The sequence below is a fragment of the Falco biarmicus genome, chromosome 7, assembly GCF_023638135.1.
Source record: "Falco biarmicus isolate bFalBia1 chromosome 7, bFalBia1.pri, whole genome shotgun sequence".
Lineage (NCBI taxonomy): Eukaryota > Metazoa > Chordata > Aves > Falconiformes > Falconidae > Falco > Falco biarmicus.
The window spans coordinates 44,691,692-44,710,493 of NC_079294.1; the positions used below are offsets into that span (position 1 = coordinate 44,691,692).

The window sequence follows — 18,802 nt, forward strand, 5'->3', positions numbered from 1 at the left end:
TTTTAACTAGTGAATGGATATCTCAGAATATTAAGCAGCTTCTAGAAAGGAAATAGGGGAAGAGAGTGCTGAAAACACCTGCGTCTTCCTCAATATGTTTGCACATATGTGAATACTCACAAAATCTCAGTGTTATTCGTAAATATAACTACATGTCTTGAAAATCTGCCTTAATAACAACAAGGATTGATTTGTAATGACGGATAAAACATTGCAAGGAATCTTGGGAATGTCTGGAAGAGATAGCTAAGGAGCAGCCTGGAAACCAAAAAATGGAAAATTGGTGGGATCATTTATATGGAAATTTGTGTATATTCATAAAGATGTAAATCAGTCCACATATAGATGATCACAGCAGGTCCCTTCGCCATTCTTAGCACAAAGCAGGGATTCAAAAGCACCAAAACATTTCCTCTGGAGGGTGGGGAGGTTGCGCCACGATGGGGAAGCCTGTACCCCTGCTACCCAGTGCTGGCTGTGGCGAGAGAGATGGCCTCAGAGCCAAGGCTCTGCCAGCACATGAGTGAAGCCACGAGCTGCCACACACCATCCAGAGCTGGAGAGGTTGACAGCTCAGAGATGGAGTGCCAGGGCAGGGGGTTCACCCAGCCATTCTTGGAGCCATGCTCTTGGCTTTCACCTTGGGCTCCCTCACCTCCGCTGTACATCAGTCCCAAAGCAAAATGCTCACTTTGCAACTCCACTTCCCGTGTCAGGCAAAGGTGCACAACCTCGGCAAGGTTCACAGAACCCCAGCCCAGCGTCACATTGCTCCACGGCTGGAGCACATGCCCTGTTTTCCATGCCTGTCACTTCTGAGTCACCCAGGGTAGAGCTGCCATGCAGTGGTGAATACGGACACAAGGCTCAGGTTTATGGTCTGCGGTGACTGCCGAAGAACAGGCAGCCCAGAGACACAACACTGGTCAAGCCCAGCACCAGAACAGCTCTAAAAGAGCAAGGACGCTCATCCAAGCACTGCCCACAGTGCAGGTAAGATGCCTTTGCCACACCAGCACTCCTGAAGCAACTTCATCCTATTCCTCCCATCCTATTTGCTCCATGAGGCCAACACACAGACATCCAAACACCCCCAGACACTCAGGGTCCAGGGCAGCTGAGCTGAAAGCTGGCCCCAAGATTTAAATCCCAGGCATTTAACCCTGACAACTAGACTCAGCATTTAAATACAGGTATTCCCCTGTACCTCTAATTCTTAAATGCTTTTTAAAATCTGCCCTTGCTATTGTAGGAGATTACTTACATGGCTCAAATCTTAAAGTAGCTAGAAGTTTATTAAAAGTATGCTTAAACACATGTAAAGTAAACTCTGTTAATGGAATATTAACATTGAAATATATAGCTTCCTAAGATAAAATACCATGGCAATAATGATCTGCATCACTGATACATTGAGATCTGGTTGTACCTTCCATGTTTGCTTTAATATCAGCTTGTCATATAACACTATGCATTTCATTAATTCTAGGATGAGGTAATCACACAAAAAAAGGAATCTCACACCCTGCCTATTGGTTTTGCAGGCAGAGTCAACTGTGAGAAGTTCTCACGTCATCAAACAATGTGGACACCGCAAAGAAGCAATTTCTCTGACAAAAGCATAAAGAAGAAAGCTCCTTGTTTTGCACAGGGAACAAGATTCAAACATATTCTTTGTTTCTATTTTAAATGTGTATTTCAATGCATTCAGAGTCTGCCTCTCCAGTTACAGTCTTTCTGCCCCTGAATATTCTCTAGATTCACTGCATATTTGGAATTCCAGTCTCGCTCAAAAAGGTTTTTTAATTGTTCCTGGATGGGCAGTTGCTTTCTTTGCAGGTTGGTCAAGTTCTGTTTGACAATTAGTCCCACGCCAGCTGTATTAATGAAGTAGTCTTCTGACCAATTGGAAGTCCCTATGCAATGGAAAAATAGCTAATTAGAAACCATTAATTCCCCAGTGTTCTGTTTGATCTCCATACTTAAGTGCACATCGCCTGGCATTGCTTGTTTGTTGTACAACTACAGATCTCATTTGGACCAATGCAGCAGCAAAAATCAGGTCACCTCCTTACTCCAGACCTCAAGTTTCAGAAAGTCAGTATTAACTGCAACCCTGAAGCTTCATAACATTCTGATTCCTTACAGCCTGTGACAGAGATACACAAATCTACTCATAGATATGGGAACAGAATGCAACATTTAGGTATTAAGAGCAGTAAAAGCCAGCATTTTATATGGGTTTCTGTGTTTAAAGAAAAAAAATTAATTCTCTTTGGTTGTTAAAGGAAAACAAGAGGAGAAACTGGATCCTTGATCAATAAATCCTCAGGAGCCGTTCTGAGCTCAGCATGCAATGCCCACTTCTAAACCAGGCAAAGCTGGAAATCCAGCTGTAGACATTGCCTAGGGCTCTCTCCAAAGTTACCACAATTCAGAAAATCAAACACTGTGAAAAAATACACATTATCACTTAGCACTTGTCCTGGTGTTCACCTTAGCCAGAAAAATCTACTGTCAATTCCAGAAGGTGCTTAGGCATGAAAACAAACTATCTGCATATCTGCCTTCAAAAGACAACTCCGTATCAAACAAATTCTATTAAAGGCAGTTGGAGCTGCAAGTCCTCAGCCCGTTGGAAGACTGGGCTATTTGCTGGTTTGCATTGCTCAGAGGATGAGCTGGCTGAGGTGACAGAGCCCTTTCACATTCCTGTTTTGAGGGATTCTAACAAAAGAGCAAAAAACAAACACCATCCTGACTTTCAGGAATGGAGCAGCAATTGACATTACCGTATTCCCATTTCCTTTCCTAGAGTTCTGTTCAACAAACAGTGCGTGGAATTAATTCCTCCCAGCAATTTCTTTTTATTAAAGCACGATAATGTTTTATACTAGACTATCAGCTATCAGTGCATCATTCTGAGCACACAGTCTGCGAAATCCCTACTGTGCTTGTCACAGCCTATGCACTCAGACTTGTCATGCTCTGTTCTTAATGGTTCACAATCATATGAAATCATCTCTTACTGAACTTGACCTACATTATTGTCTCTCCTTCACATCTCTACTTCTTTACCCAGGGCAGACTGCTTCACATAGCAAAATGAGGGTTTTTTGATACTGCAGCCCATTCTATCTCAGTCTCAGTCCTATAGATCTGAAGATGCTGTAAGTATTTGGAATAATTAAATACATACCAATATAGGCTACTTTATCAGTGACCATATATTTGTTGTGATTCACTCTCCCATGAGGAATATTTGTGTGATTCAGAACCGGAACAATGAAGAGTTTCTGGAGGGAGAGAAATTAAGTATATAAATAGAAACACCAGAGTGAGAAGCAGATTGCATAATTGGACAACACAGATTTTCTATATTTTCAAAGAATGGAATAGTACAGAAAGAACAGAAGAGAATATTCCACACACTGTTATTAAATATACCATAAAAGAGATGTTACTCTTATCCAAGAAAACTAACAAATACTACTTCCACTATACATAAAATTGGATAAGCAATTGAGATCAGATAAGGATAGTGTTTGCTTCACAATGTTCCATTAGTGGCACAGCTATTATCATTACAGGGCAGACAATTAAATGCAGTTTTAGGCAGCTGTTTAATAGATCTGCATTTACCACTGATTGCTGCTCTTATTTTGTGCTAGAATGGGCTGATCACAGACACAAGGAGTACTACAGGCAACAACAATGCCTAACTTTTTGTGTTAACTTCTAAAATCTAAATTTCTGTTCCCCTCTCTCTCTCTTCCTCCCTCCCACCCCACCCCCCTCAAAACCATTCCTCCTTACTTCTGTGACTCTCCTCTGTTGTGATAACTGCATTGCGTTGGCAGCTTCCACACCATCCCCTTGGCACATTCCAGCCTAGTGCCTATAGCCTGTATGCAATATTTAGTGTTCAAAAATGGGTCCATTTGTATAGACAGTCAGCAGAGCTCTCAATTCTAAAAAACTGAGTAATCAGACCCATTTAAGATACTCTATACAGAAAAAGGTCTGTGAGAAGAGCACTACGTTGTCATATAAACCGTTATTGTCATGGTGCTCAGCAAATGCAACTACTCAGATAATGTCATAAGCGCTGCGGATAGGCACATCCCTTGATATTACTCGTAGCTTGCAATAGCTGGTTCCTCAATGATCACCTCTTGGGCCTTATTTTCTTAAGGACCTGAAACAGTCACTGCAACATTGGACAATCTGCTTCTCCAAAACCTGCTACTTGCACATGCAACTGGCGACTCAGACTCAAAGATCCGTGTAGGGCCCATGCCCTCAAGCTGTCTTTCCAAAACCAGATTTCTTATACGCACCACCTCAACACTGATGTGGGCATGTGGGTTGTTGAGAGCACGCAGGGACCTCAGATAGTAAAACATGGCTGGGTCAGAGTGGGTCCAGCAGCTGGCCAGAAGCCGGATTTGTACTCTGTAGTTGAAAGCTGCACGTCTCAGGGCGTTGTCAATGGCTGGCCAGTATCTAGAGAAAAGTAGGTGGGTGGAAAAAGGGATATTTTTGAAACGGGTCCGTAGAAAGTTGTGACAATAAACTGAGAATACAGGGGATGCTGTGCACAGATGGGATCTCTGATGTCTGGCAAGAGGAGCACTTGTGCCTTCACTGGAGTTATAAATAAAATTTCTGTCTTCTAACCAGCCAGTTCTTTTCACAGTGTTTTGAGACCTGCAGTCTCTGCCAAGTAGGGTTGAAATTGTTCAAAAAGTTTAAAGTTTAGTAAAGTGAATGTACACAGATACACATACAGCATGGTGCCATCATGCTCATTTCCATAGGAAACTAAAAATAATGATAGCAACTCCAATGTAAAGCCAGATCATACAGCACGGAGCCCAGAGGAAAGGCTAAAAGCCATTTTGCAGAACATGGCCATTTCAGGATCCTGAAGGTTGTTTCTAGTGCACTAGAAATGCTAGTCTGCAGTGGTCCTGTGCCGTCAGCTGGTGTGGACAGGCTCTATTCCCTCCCCATCCCTCCGTGCCCCTCTTTAGTAAGCCCCGTGCCCCCGAGGTAACAAACACATCCGTGCTCTTGTGAACACTTATGTTGGAAGTAGCCTAGGGGAAAATTTTTAACATCCTTCACCCAACTACACAGCACAAAGAGCTGGACGATGTACATCCCAGGACTAGTAACTCCAAACACCCCTGTAGCATTTTAATTCTGTAGCTCCTAACAAGCGCTGCATGGAGGATGACAAGCATCTTTAGTACAGATTGGAGGACGGATACAGACAGAGGTCCAGCACTCACTCACAGTCCCATGCGCAATGATGGATTAATTTGCCTAAGTTATTCCTTTCTGTCTTATGTACAAAAGCCTGAATTCTCTAATCCTCCCCTGCACATTGCCCTATCCCAATCAATGGACTGGCCACATGCTTTCAGGCTCAGGCTGACTTGTAGATCCTGAAAAACTCCCCCCCCCCCAAAAAAAAAAAAGCTACTTAGAAATGCTATTTTTGAACAGTTTCCATTTTTAAAATATATCAGTTTCTAGTTGATTAACACTCAGGCATTAAGTCAGCAGCTTTGTTCCCTCTGCCTCAGCTGCTGGAGGAACCTAACCTGAACTAATCAGCCTCAATTCATGGGGCTGCAGCTGGTTGCTGTGGAGATAGCCCGAGGCCCTGCACCGCTTTCCCTAGGCCTTTCAAACTCTTGTCTGCATCTGATCAGACCCTAGATGTCACAAATCGTGGATTAAGGCTTCAGATGAAGAATGAGGAGTATTTACACACTCATTCCTAAGGGGGAAAAGGGAGTTTCTGTGAACCTATTAGTTAAAATGAGGAGATGAGCAACCCAGAGATTCGACCATACAACACAGAAACCAAAAATCCTCTAAGCGATTTGATTTATGAAAAAATATCCTCCTAGTGGAAGCTTTTCTTTGAGATTTTGTTTCAAGGCCAGTGGAATTATCTCTGTCTATCTATTATCCTACATCCTTCCTGCTAACACACCCATACCCAGCTGAACAACAGAGGCTTCACGCAGTCATGCCGCAGGACATGATGCACGGCATAATTCTGGCTAAATGGCAACCCAGAGCTCACCCTATTCTTTACAAGCCATGTTGTATGTAATTATTTTGCTTGAACTTCTTTCTCAGTCAGATTATTTAGATGACTGGAAAACTCAGAAACGTTACAAGCAAATAATACTCAGAGCACTTGGTTGCATGTAAACATCCTAATTCAAGCATATCTAAGAGGATTTGGAGTCTTAGTGGTTGCCCCATGACTGACTCACTTTCTGTGTTACTCAGATCTGAGCTGATGTGCAGAGTCTGCATAATTCTGCTGTGACCTTGGGCAGCCCACTGGGACCATGGCAGTGATCCACCACACACAATTTGATCGCTCCAGATCACTACTACCACCACCTCCCTGAGAGCTGCTGCCGCTGCATGCGTCCAGCACGCTTCAGGGACTTGGCTGTCCTCCGATGGAATTATAAAAAAGGGAAAATGGAAGCCTAAAAATTCCTTCTAGAGGCTTTCATCTATCATTGCAGATGTCAGCAAGGACAGTTAAGAATCACCCTCTAAACTATAGGTGAAGAACATCAAACAGGCAGCAAAGCCAGTTGTGAAGAGTCTTCAGAAATGAAGAACAGAGAGAAACAGGAGCAGAAGAGGGGGGGGAGCAAACAACATTTTCTCTGAAAAGTCTGATGTCAAATATATTTCTGCTGTTCCCATTCCTCTCTCTAGTCCTAAAGCTGTTCTGTCATATTTTGAAGGGAGCTGTACCTGACTGTCCCTAGTCTGGCACTTCACAGTTTTCTTGCTGCATGAAGAGCACAGGAGGCTGCTTTAAAATGCTAGTGAAGCACATGTGCAATACTAGATGCCATCCCTTCTGTAGCATCAGTGTTTGCACAGTTCACCAGGAGATCACGAATGTAGAGCAAAGCCTCAGTTCTCTCCACTCTGAATATTTTCATTGCAGAAAGGGGTGAATAGTGTATCTTTCCTTTAAAGAGTGCAGTCAACTGGTTTGCTCAGGATTAGAATTGTACCTCTCTGGATGAATGAAACGGCTGGTAGGGAAATAGTCCATAACAGAAATATAGACAAATTTCTGTGCCTCATTGATAATACTGATTATAGCAAAGAGGTCATGGGTGCGACCCTCTGGACAAAATGCTGGAGGAGAAGCCTGTAAAGGAGAAAACATGCAGGTCAGTGATTTCATCCTTTTTTCTGTCAGACTGACCAATTTATATTCAGATCTGTCCAGTTTTCATTACAATAGCACAAAGCACTCGAGGCGGACCACTGTTGTTCCTCATGCCTTCCATGTCCTCATGGGTGAGATACTCACTGATATGTTGAGCCCACAGGTGATTAAAGGAGACCTGCACCCTGGTCTTGCCATACTACCTGACAGCCAAAGCTGGGTCAACCCTTACTCCTTGAGTAGTTCCAGAGAAACCTGTTGAATGAATTAATTTCCAGCTGGAACACAAGTAACGAGGACTGCTGAAGAAACTTTTCTGGCCAAGGTTTAAACATAGTTTACAGTCTATCTTGTCATTTTAAAACATACTTACAGAAAAATAGGCTTTGGTCAAGATTCCATTAAATTCTACTTCCAGAGGCTGATGCTTGTTAATGTGGGTAGAATAATTAAGAGGCCAAGGGAATGGGATGGTGGCATTGGCACGTCCAAGATCCCAGTAAGTACTAAACGTTTTCCAGAGGTCTTTGGCTAAGCAGCTGCAGTTGTATATCACAGCACCAAACTCTTTCACCTGCAAAGAGAGCAAGCTGTGTCACAGCCCCAGCAAGAGCCACCTCCATCTCCAGGAGTTTCTTTGCCGTTTCTCCCACTCAGTCAATATTCTACATCATTATGATTTTTCTCTGCTGTTAGAACATGTGTTTCCCCCCAGATTTCTGAGTATGCAGCAGCAGAGCTTACCTGAGATAAAGATCGCCAGTCCATATTTGCACTACCAATATATATGTGTTTCATGTCTACTATCCAGAACTTGCTATGCAACACTCCTCCTGTCAAATATCCAAAATCAATCTTTTTTACATGAGCCCCTGAAGGAAGATGAGGAGGGGAAAGAAAGAGTTTAGATACAGCATGGAGATGGCAAACTACACTGCTCCCTTGACTGCCAGAACCTGTCTGGATGTCTAATGCTTGCAGCCAGTAATAACTACCAAAATTCACAAGTACTCGTTCCTGGGACTACAGTCACTTGCAAAAATATACAAAATGTCAACTTCCAGAAAAATCCTTAAGGGCATGACAACACACACAGAAATCAAACCAGTGAACTCATAGTGCTTGTCCTGTGAACCCATGTAAGCACCGTGCCAGAACAGGCCTTGGAGCCCAGTTTCTCTCAGATGCCTTTTTCGCAGTACTGAAATTTGGAGCGCATCAATAAGGGAGATAATTACCTTTTTCCTCTAAAAGCTCAAGGTCAGTTGAATTTGTAGCCAAAGTTGGCATACTTGCTGCAACATACACAGAAACGTTCTCTGCAAGTAACGTCTCAAACCTCTTCAGAATATCTTCACCCTGCATGGTACATTGTTTGTTACTTTTTATATTTTGTTATAGAACATTTATAAGATACGTGCAAGTACAGCCTTACTAATGAATGCCTCCTTTGAAGAACCCCAACATAAGGAAGGTCAGGAATGTCACCTATTTCAGGAGTGTTTCATGAAGATCCTGATGTAATATACGAATCAAAGTTTATTTTCTGTCATTTAATACTATTAGATATAAAGTTTAAAAAGATGACCACAGCCATCCCAGACTTCAAAGGTGAATGCCCCAGCAAAGGTCAGCTGCTGAACGCTCAACAGATGCATTGTGTCATTCCTCCCTGAAGATAAAAGACACTGTCCTACACTGAGCTGTCCCTTTACAACTGTCACTTCTACTTTTTCTCCTGTAGAGAAGATGAGTCATCTTACAACACCAGAGCCACCTGGGGAGGAAGACAAGGACAGCAGTCCCAGAGAGCCCAGGAGGACAATGAGGAAGGTGTGCCAGAGGCTCAGCCCACAATAATAAACAAGCCAGCATCTGGTCAACGAGCAAACAGCACAATTCTCCCAACACTTGACTAACACCGTACCTGCCTGAAATAAGGTGGGCTTGTCCCATCTGCTTTTCAGAAGAGTCCCCCAGACCCTGCTCAGGATTGCCTGGGAGGTTGCTAGCTGCCACAGGCCAGAAGAGAGCCAAGGGACAATTAAACATGATGGAAGGTCACAAGGTGAGCCTGTGCCGTGGCTTCTGTCACTCACTTTTGCTGATGGAGCCAGAGAGGCCCCATAGGAAGCCTAGCTGCACAGGGTACCCAGGAGGACAGCCCAGCAAAGGAGAATGAATGTCTTAAGCTGCCATCCAATGGCATTGTTCTGGGACACCTGCAAAATGGGCAAATGCAGACACTTGTGTCTGTACGCGGTGGAAAAGCAGCCTCTGAAGCATCCAAAAGTCCAACAGAATTTGCTTCCTGATTCTTCCAGCTAGCCAGTGGGAACTGGCACGTTCACTTGTGTACGTGGGATCCTGTAGGCCTTTCAGCCATGCCTCTGGCTGCCCCTCCCACAGGCTGACCACCTGCAGGGTAAGCAAGGGTTGTTTTGAGGTTGGCCCCTGGTTGCTCTTAAAACACAGCATGGAAATATTCAGAGACATGGATGTTGTCCACATGGGATCTAACTTAACTGGAGGAGGAAAGCTGGCGGGCTGCTTCAGACCAGCATGGAAAACCTTTCTGAGTTTGCAGGAAGAGTCAAAGCAATGTCTCTGGGAGACAGACCACGCAGTCGATCTGTCATCTGCCAAGCGTACATGAGACGTACAACCATAGTTGTGCTTGTCATTGATTTTCTCCTACCTGCTTGGAAGATGAATCATTGACATTGATATCCTTCCCCGTAAGAGACCAATAGTAAGAAGCCACATGAATTTTTTCCTGGGCTATATCGAGGAGTCTCATCCAGGCTTGGTACAAGGGTTTGGCTGCAGTGCTATTTATCTCAAAAGGTAAGTCATAAGGAATGTTTTCCACAAGTTCAAAGCTGCAACGGCAATTGTATATGGTGAAGCAAGCAACTGTGACCCAAACAGGAAACCAAGCACCTGTCAGGCTGTACAGTTGGCCATTTTGGACATCAACCTCACAACCAAACAAGCTGAGCTGGACAAACAAGCTGGGAGTACTCTCAAGTTTTGTAGCCAAGCATGTATTGGACGTTGTCCTCCCAAACCCAGCAGGATGGGTTCTAAGCTTTTTATGTTACCGTATTAAAGATGAGGAGAAAAGTAACCCCCTAGGGCTAGATGTTGCTTTGGTACACTTTCCACCCCCCACCAGAAGAAACCTTCACTGCCCACTCCAGCCTCTGAAAGCAGGAGAGCTCAGCAAAGGCTGCTTTGCCCTCTAGTCACTCTGCTGCCTCCCACCGCTGCCACAAAGGGAGGGTGGCTGGAGGTGGTGGAGTAGCAACAGAGCAGTGCTGCACATAGGCCAACAGGACCAGTAGTGGGGCAGTGATACTGCCCCTGCTGCCCCCCATAATGGGCAACTACTGATGACCCAATGCCTAAACAACACCCCCACTCTTCCCAAATTAGTGATACTTTACCACTTATTATACAATGGGAAGAGAAAAAAACCCATGCTGATATTGTCAGCACTGTAAACATTTCTCCACCTGGTGATTACTTCTTCATGTGCCATCAGGCCTGGCTTACCTGCAGGAGTCATTGGATCTACTGGTGTCCTTCTCAACTATTGTGGCTCCTATGAGATCTCCGTAGAGTCCTTCTTCTTCCTCCAGCCCTTTGTAAATGCTGACAATTGCTTCTTCTCTGTTAGGATTAACTGTGCTGTCCGCTCTCATGAAGTAAACAGCCATCAGGGCAACAAGACCAAGCATCAAAATTCCCCCTAAGATTTGAAACTAGAAGAGAATCCAAACAGGTGAAGATTTAAGGAGTCACCAAGTCACTGATACACCAGCTGATGGATGACTACCTGTTGCAGGTGAGTAAATCACGATCTCTGCGTAGTAGTTCTGCTTTCAGCTACTGGAAGACAGTATTTTTAGATAAACTACTGAAAGCGAGGACCACAAGACACATGGGGGTTGGTTTATGTGAGGACCATCTTTTTAGTTTTGGTTTAATTTTTCCTGTGACAACATATCAAAAACCTGGTTTTTTCCCAAACTTTAATGATTAGTTTGATGTTGATTAGCTTTATTTTAGCACAAGACAAACGGGTGTTCAAAAACCCATTAAAAAAAAAAATTCCACCAAAATCAAAACAGGAAAATTCATAACACAAGATTAGATGTGGGATCAAGATGAACACTACCATAAAGAGGAAGCTCATGAAGTCAGGGGAGAAAAAACAGGCCTGAAAACATCAGAAGAAGAAAGACATTTTGTGGTTTCTGAACACAGTCTGGTTTTATTTTCTAACTTAAACCTCACTTAAGTGAAACTACACAAATCTCGTTTATCCATGTGGCAAGTATTTCCTTGTTCTAGTGTAGTGAGTTAGCCTCATTTCTCTTTTTCTGTGCTTCCTTTTTCCCCCTGAACATAGATGGAAAAAAAAAAAAAAAAGTAGCCTGGCCACCTGGTACATGCAGATCTGCATGTCAGTCCAGCCAGCCGCATGCTGAAATGTGTCCCACCAGGCTCTCTGTGTTGCCCTATACCGAGGAGGAAAAACCAGCCACCAGTGCAGACCCACTTGTCCCAACAACTATCATGTCTGGCTCCCCATGGCAGTTCCTGGGAGCTGGGACCATCCGCCACCCTGTGATAGGCAATGTGCACTTCAGAGAGGAGCTCCTGAACCTCCAGGCAGGAGAACCATGTCTAGGAGTGGTCGTGAGGCTGTAGCTATGAATGTGAGTTCCTGGAAGGGTACATATGAAAATTTGTGCTAGTCGAAGAAACCAGTTGCTTCTGAAAGTATCTATTTCAGTTTCTATGTGGATAAAGTTTCTTATTTTTCATTTTCTCTGCTTTTCTTGAGATCTACAGTGCTGCCATCAATTTCAGGCAGTGATTTAAATTAAAAATGTTTTTAAATTGATTATCGACTTAAATTTTTTCCCTCTGGTTTGTTGTCCCTCTTGTGGAGGGCAATAAAAAAAAAATCCCAGCAATTTTCAAGAGTTCTGCATTTCATCCTGTGAACACATTGGCAAGACTTAAACATCGCACGGGTTTTAGAAGACATTTCTTGGGTAAGAGATATATTTTGAAGTTACGTGTTGACTGTCACCATGCTGTACACTGCGATGTCCAGGTACTCTAGGCACGGTGAATAAATAAACTAACTCTGGGCTGATGGTGGAAGTCAGGCTATTTGTATGAGCAAGGTTTGCTGTCCTGAGTTAGGGCTGCAGGATTAGGCTCCACGTCACTCTCAGCAAGGTTTGATCAGCCCGCCGGATAAATCAGTGAGGGTTTTGCCACTCACTTGGTTTACAAATAGGATTGAAACCTCCATGGATTTCTAAAATGAGCAATAAAATCATTCTTCTTAATCTGTTATTTCTTCTCAGATATGTCAGTGTGATCTCAGCTATTGTAAGCAAATGTAGTGTATCTCAATAATTACCGTTTTGACGTCTTTTTGATTGTTCACGCTTAATTTCATGTTGGAGGACTCATTAAACATCAGGGATGTTTTTAATGTTTTTTTCACGATCTGAAAAACAGAAATGTATGCAGGGGGAAAAATAAAGCTTTATGGCAACATTTGTATAAAGCTGGTTACAGACTAAAAATGCAGGTTACTGCGATTGCTCTGTCTAGTGCTTGGAGATTTAAGCACACACCTGTGCAACGTCATCACTGTATTATGGGTCTTGAGTGACGTTAACGTTATGAAGTGAGAGGGAGACAGGTCCCTGCAGTTTGTCCCTGCTGCTGTTTGCACTGCAGTAATTAATGCATAAACAACTGCATTGCTGCCTCTTCAAGTTATCCTTCAACACCCACTTTTGCCCTGTTGCAAGCTAACACATTGCCAACAAGCAATAATTAAGCAGAGAAGTCACGGGTGATAGCGTACAGCATCGATGTCACCCTGCATGTGGTTCTGTCAGGCTCCTGCTCTGCTCTCTTCCTATGCCTGTGAGTTGCCTTCAGTGCTGGCGGTGTCTCTTCCAGAATGGACTCTGTTAAGGTGACAGAGACCAGGCTGAAATATAAACTCTGCTCCTCCCCTGTTGCAACCATGACCCTAGAAAATAACTTAACTTCTTTTCTCCCTCTGACAGTATTGCTCCAATCTTGTGTTATCACCAGCAGAGGCCACCACAAGAGCAAATACCCAAATATACCAAAACTGAGAGCAGATGGTAGGGCAGGGGTAGCTGGCCGCTTGCCTCTCTTGCCTTCCCAAAAGGTCAAATCAAAACCTTCTCACATGTCCAACCACCCCTGCATCGCCAGAGGTGAATTCACCCCATAAGAGGCAGCTGTTGTTTTTCATGCTCAGAAGCAAGCAGTACATCCTGGGGTGCTGCAGATTTCAGCAAGTGCTACCAGATGATATCACCACCTGTCCAGTCCCCAGACCACTGCTTTCTATCCCTGAGCCACTGGGCACTGTACCCTGGTGGACCAACGTGCTGTACTGGTTTCAGATATGCAGTTGCTCTGTGGGTGGCCACACTCAAATTTAAGTTTCAGATAGGAAGGATCCTGCCAGCCTTGTCCCATCCATCTTGCCATACGTTCACAGCTAGTGTCACCTGAACTGGGTGGTGTCTGCCCTCCCACATCAAGGCCAGATATGTCCATGCTGTGGGCAACCCCTGCCCACCCCACCTTTCTGTACGGATGCCGTGACCACGTGGAACAGGAGGGAGTTAGACACAGCATGGACATACTCCAAAGGCTTCTCGTGGGACCCAGCTCACAAGAACTAGCGGGGCTGAACCAAGGAGATGGAGGATGTCTTGGAAGACAAGGGAGGTGGGTCTGAAACAGTGACTTGGGGAATGTGGAGAGGGATGTGAAAAGAGAGGACCTAAGGTAAAAGACCAGACAAGGGAGAATGAGAAAGGTGAAGAGGGAAGAAAGGGTATGAACAGTCACGCCTGAGAGCATACTAGAGCTGCAGAAGTGAGAGCTAAGTGTCCATTTCCAGGTCTGCTTGTTGGTAGTACCAGCTGTAATCACTGCCACAGTGCCGTGACGTTCAAACTTTCCAAGGCAGTTTTACTCCCACTTTACCGGCACTCACTTCCTTTTGGTGCCCCCAGATGCACAGGCAAGCTTTTACACTAGGTACACACATAAGTGCTGGCAGGTGAACACCCATTCTCCCAGCCCTGGAGAAACTGAGGTGCTGCTAGCAGTGAAGGCCGGCTGGCCGTTCCCCAGCGAACATCAGGTCAGCATGGCCCTGAAATCCCTGTTCATGTTTTAAGCACAGTACAAAGATGTCTTACCCCAAAGAGCTTGCAGCCCAAGCAGGGGCAGGGGGTATAACAACCATGCAGAGAAAGCTGTGTGAGCGCAACACACGTCATTGCCCCAACCTTGAGAGAAGTGGTCAAACACCGACCCAGAAATCTTAGTGGGAAGGAAGAGAGAGCAAGAGAAAAGATGCTAAGAATTTTGGGAGGAAACTGAGCCAAAGAGATTTTAAAGCAGGAGAAAGGCAGCTGAAAAACACCAGCAGCAGCCCTCCAGCCTGGGCCAGGAGAACCCATGAGGCTGCAGGTCCCACCACAGCTCACTGCTTTGGTGGCAGCTGCCCCAGCCAGCTGGGCTACCCCAGTAACAAACAGCCCCCCGGCTGCCCCGGGGGGTTCTCAGCACAGAACCCGAGCTTGAGAGGTGTCATCTTCTCCCTCTGCCCCCCAAAGCCAAAGTGCTCCCCACGACACGTTCGGTGACACAGGCTGTGTCTCGGTAAGGAACTGCAGCTGTAGGTGCACCTACAGCCATGTGATGACTTCAGAAGGATGGAGCTTACCAAACAATTAGTTTCAGTTCTCCTTCGCAGCAACAGTCACAAAATGGCTTCAAAAAGCAGCATTTCTTTTAAAATACAAGAGCTAACAGGTCTCCTACATGCCATAATGGAGTCATCTACCACGTAGTTCAAACAAAGTTCTTGATATCTTTGGCTGGTGATGGGTTGGATTCCCAACTGCTATACAGAAGCCATGAGAACTGCACTAAAATATGCAGTTTAATTTTCTAGAAAGAAAACATCAGAGACGCAACCAGAATTCTGAAAAACAATATTGTAGCCAGTCAGTAATTAACTATGGCTCCCTCGAAGCTTTCAGGGCTTTTCCAGCTGCCAATTTCCATGAATAAAGTCCAACCAAGAGCAATAAATACCAGCGCTACTTAGCATTGCTTCACAGGCTGGAACACAAGCTAATACTACAATCTGCTGAGCACATGCAGGAGACTCTTGTTTATAACGTTAAGGCTGCTTTCTCCCTGCCCCCAAAATAACTCTTGGTACTGCTTCTCTCCATCAGCACCAAACTGTTTCAGATTTTGGATTTTGAACACACGGATGAGATTTTTCACCATACAAAACCCTACCAGGAAGCTGTTTGAAGCTCCTCAGATGAACAAAGCACGCTCTCCTCGACCACCCCGCAGCACTCTCAAGGTGACAGCAGATGTACTTACCATCCTGGAAGACCTTCTCCTGTGTGGATGTCCTGCTGTAGTCTGATGTTACTCCCAACTCTACTTAAAAGGGGCAGCGCACATACTTTTCACCAGGGGCTTTGTTTCAGGTTCTTCTGTCTTTTTCCTCCTGCTGCTGAAGATTACTTCCTCTTAAACGCAGTTTCACAACATGCACTGACAGAGTCCCAAGTGATCATCTGGTTGTTACAGCCCGGTTCTTAGACTCCGGGTCCTGATCTTCACCTGTTTGGCATAACTTTCTACAGTGCCTGACCTGGTTCGAGCTGTTGAACAGCTAAGTTCCCCCTGCCCTCAGGGGCGTAAGATCAGAGTCTAGATCAGCACTAGACTAGCCAACAACACAGAAGACACCAGTTGAAAGGACTGCTCAGTTTCAGTGCAGTTTGCATCGCAGACATGGCAGTATTCTCACTGCTTCATTCTTAACCCACCAGCAGCTTCATTCTAAACAGACAAACCCTCCAAAACCTCCTCTCCACCCAGTCCCTCTCCCAAGAACTCTCCTGCTCAATCATCCTTGGACAAACCTAAGGGAACAAACTAGCTCCTTTGAAATAATACAGCTTTCACCTTAAACACACGGTATTTAGAATTTGCAGTGACATTGTCGAGGGAGAAGGTTACATGCAATGTTGAGTTTGATATAATTAAGCTATAAAGAATCACTAACAGGCTGAAACGAAAGTAATGATTAAACCGACCTATTGAATAAGCTCACCAAGATGTAGCAAGCTTTCTGGGACACCAGGGATGTAACAATAGACAAGAAAAGTGGGGTAATGGGGCACTGCAGCCAACACATAGCACAGAGGACAGGTGAAGTTGTGAGCAAGTCACGTACATGTTCCCCAAGAAAGTTCAGCTGAAGTTCACCAACTTGTCGACGACCATGGGTCTCAAAAGACCCCCCCAGGGCCTTATGCATATGTAACTCATTTTGGGAAAGTAGTTATAATACGTACAGATTTTGGGGAAATGCGACGAATATGTATACTGTTACAATAAAATGAGGAACTCTGGTCAAATAGGCGTGCATTTGGGATGCTAATCTCCACGTGCCCATTGCTGCAATGAAGAGTGCCTGCCTTCTAGGCTTACAAAATGAACTCTAGAGGGTTTTCTTCTTGCTGGTTTTTCAGTTCCAAGTTTGAGGCAACTTCTAAGAAATGATGTCTTCTGTAAAAACCCAAAGGCTGCACCCTCAGCTGACGCTGCTGTTATTCTCCAGGCAGTCCCTCGATCCTATTGAACGGAAGGATGCAGTCCAGTGCCTAAGGAAGGCTGCTATGGGGCCGGGGGGGGGGGGGGACACGACACACAACAAAGGGGAGACAAATGAGGCTAACAAGGCTTTATCATAACTTGTATTAAGCTGATGATGATGATGGGAAAGCTCAGAGGAGCCAGAAGATACATCAGTTATGGCAGAAAGAGGCCTTCCTCAAGGAGGCTGTAGATGTCATAAATCCTCTCCTTCCCCTGGGACCAAGAGACAAGCAGTAACTCACAGAGAGCCAGGAGTGAAAGATGGTGGAGCAGATGGGACACTTGTCTGACCAGCTAGTGCTCTCCTGAATTTACTGCTGCGCACAGATGACCTGCTACTGGGGCCACCCCAAATCTCTACTAAATACAGGACTGAGAAACAACACAGAGGCTACCACCACCCCTTCAGACCAGGTTACCAGAAAGCTGAAGACAGGATCCTGCTTGACTGAAGCTTCACCTGCAGTCAGGGAAAAGAGGCAGCTCCAGTGAAGCAATATGCTGAAGGTCCAGACAGCCCTGGGACGTGTCCCTGTCCCTCTGCTGACTTCAGAGGCTCAACATCTAGGTTGAGTATTTCAGCCAAGCGCCTCATCAGTTCACGCTGGCGTGCGTGCTGTACACATCAGCAAGCTTAGACACAAGCCACCGAGCTCAGTTTACGTGCAGACTGAAATCCTGGCGTGACCTACACCAACGTAACTCACAAAAGCTCCCACTGACCTCAGTGGGTTCAGGATCACACCACACAAGCAGCAGCACATTCATATGGCATTCAGGACTTAATCATTTATTGCCCCAATATAACCGGTTTAGTTTAAACTGGGAGAGGCTGGGTTATATCAGGGGGAAGAGCAGCTTCCAGAAAAAGTACCCGTATTTCTCCTCCTCCTTGGCAGCTCTCTAACCACTTACAGCACTGATTAATCCCATCGTCCTCCTCCTCTCCAGCTTGCAAAAGCCTACTTTCCTTCTGCTTACCTGACCTCACGTATCAGCCTAACATCAATTATGCATTTCTGATCTTACTAGCAGCGTTGTAGCTCTGACATTTTATGGATGGAAGTGGGTTTGTGGGGAAAACATGATTTATTTGACCAACGGATGCAATCAGAGGGAGGAAAGAGACTGGCAAGTTTCAAGGCAAACAAGCAATCTTTTTTTATTCCTCCTCCTTCCCCGTCTCTCAGACAAGGTACCTTCTACCGGTTGCTCTGGTTGACTTGCCACAATCCCCCACACTGGGTAAATACATCTCTCACTGTACAGTTGAATGTCACACCATGGTTAACGTACACCCTCCAAAAAGCAGGCTTGGCCTCCAGTTTGTTAGAAGGGCGCACTGGAAGATACAGTGAAAGATCTTCTAACGCCTGTGCGGGAGGTTCGCTAAGAAACTGCCAGTTTAACACGTTCTCATCTCTGAGAGCTAATAATAGACATAAACATTGCCACTGCTGCAGAGATTACTACAAAACTACGTTTCCCATTTCACAAGGACTAGGCGGCTGGGCTCCAAACACCAACAGTCGACAGAAGGATGGGAGGCAGGAACAGCCAGGGTCCTCACACTTGCAAAGAAAAATGCTCTATTTATACTTTGTGCCAAAAGATTGTATACTCAAATGAGCTGGGAGGCGGGAAGAGAAAAAGTCATTTCAGGTCAAGAATTGGGAAGTGATTCAGCTGTTAAGCCTAGAGAAAATTTGAAAGTCTAAATAAAATTGTGATTATTTTGTTTGGAAATACTTTTAAAGGTTTACTCAAATTCCATTAACAAACTCC

The 18,802-nt window shown here is 44.8% G+C and overlaps 1 protein-coding gene across 2 annotated transcripts; it reads right to left on the reverse strand.

The window, feature by feature from the left end:
• Positions 1 to 1,276: 1,276 nt before the first annotated feature.
• On the reverse strand, positions 1,277 to 15,879 carry PLD4 (phospholipase D family member 4). 2 transcript variants are annotated; one of them, XM_056345767.1, is made up of 11 exons: positions 15,728 to 15,877; positions 12,678 to 12,767; positions 10,790 to 10,998; positions 9,930 to 10,113; positions 8,470 to 8,590; positions 7,976 to 8,103; positions 7,605 to 7,805; positions 7,071 to 7,210; positions 4,341 to 4,506; positions 3,200 to 3,296; positions 1,277 to 1,916 (listed from the first exon to the last, which is right to left on the reverse strand). In XM_056345767.1, exons 1-11 carry the CDS (start codon positions 15,728 to 15,730, stop codon positions 1,708 to 1,710), a joined length of 1,548 nt encoding a protein of 515 aa, XP_056201742.1. In that variant the 5' UTR covers positions 15,731 to 15,877; the 3' UTR covers positions 1,277 to 1,707. The 2 variants fall into 2 exon arrangements, with proteins under 2 accessions (XP_056201742.1, XP_056201743.1); XM_056345768.1 differs by lacking the exon at positions 12,678 to 12,767 and having other exon boundaries at positions 15,728 to 15,879.
• Between the last annotated feature and the right edge of the window lie 2,923 nt (positions 15,880 to 18,802).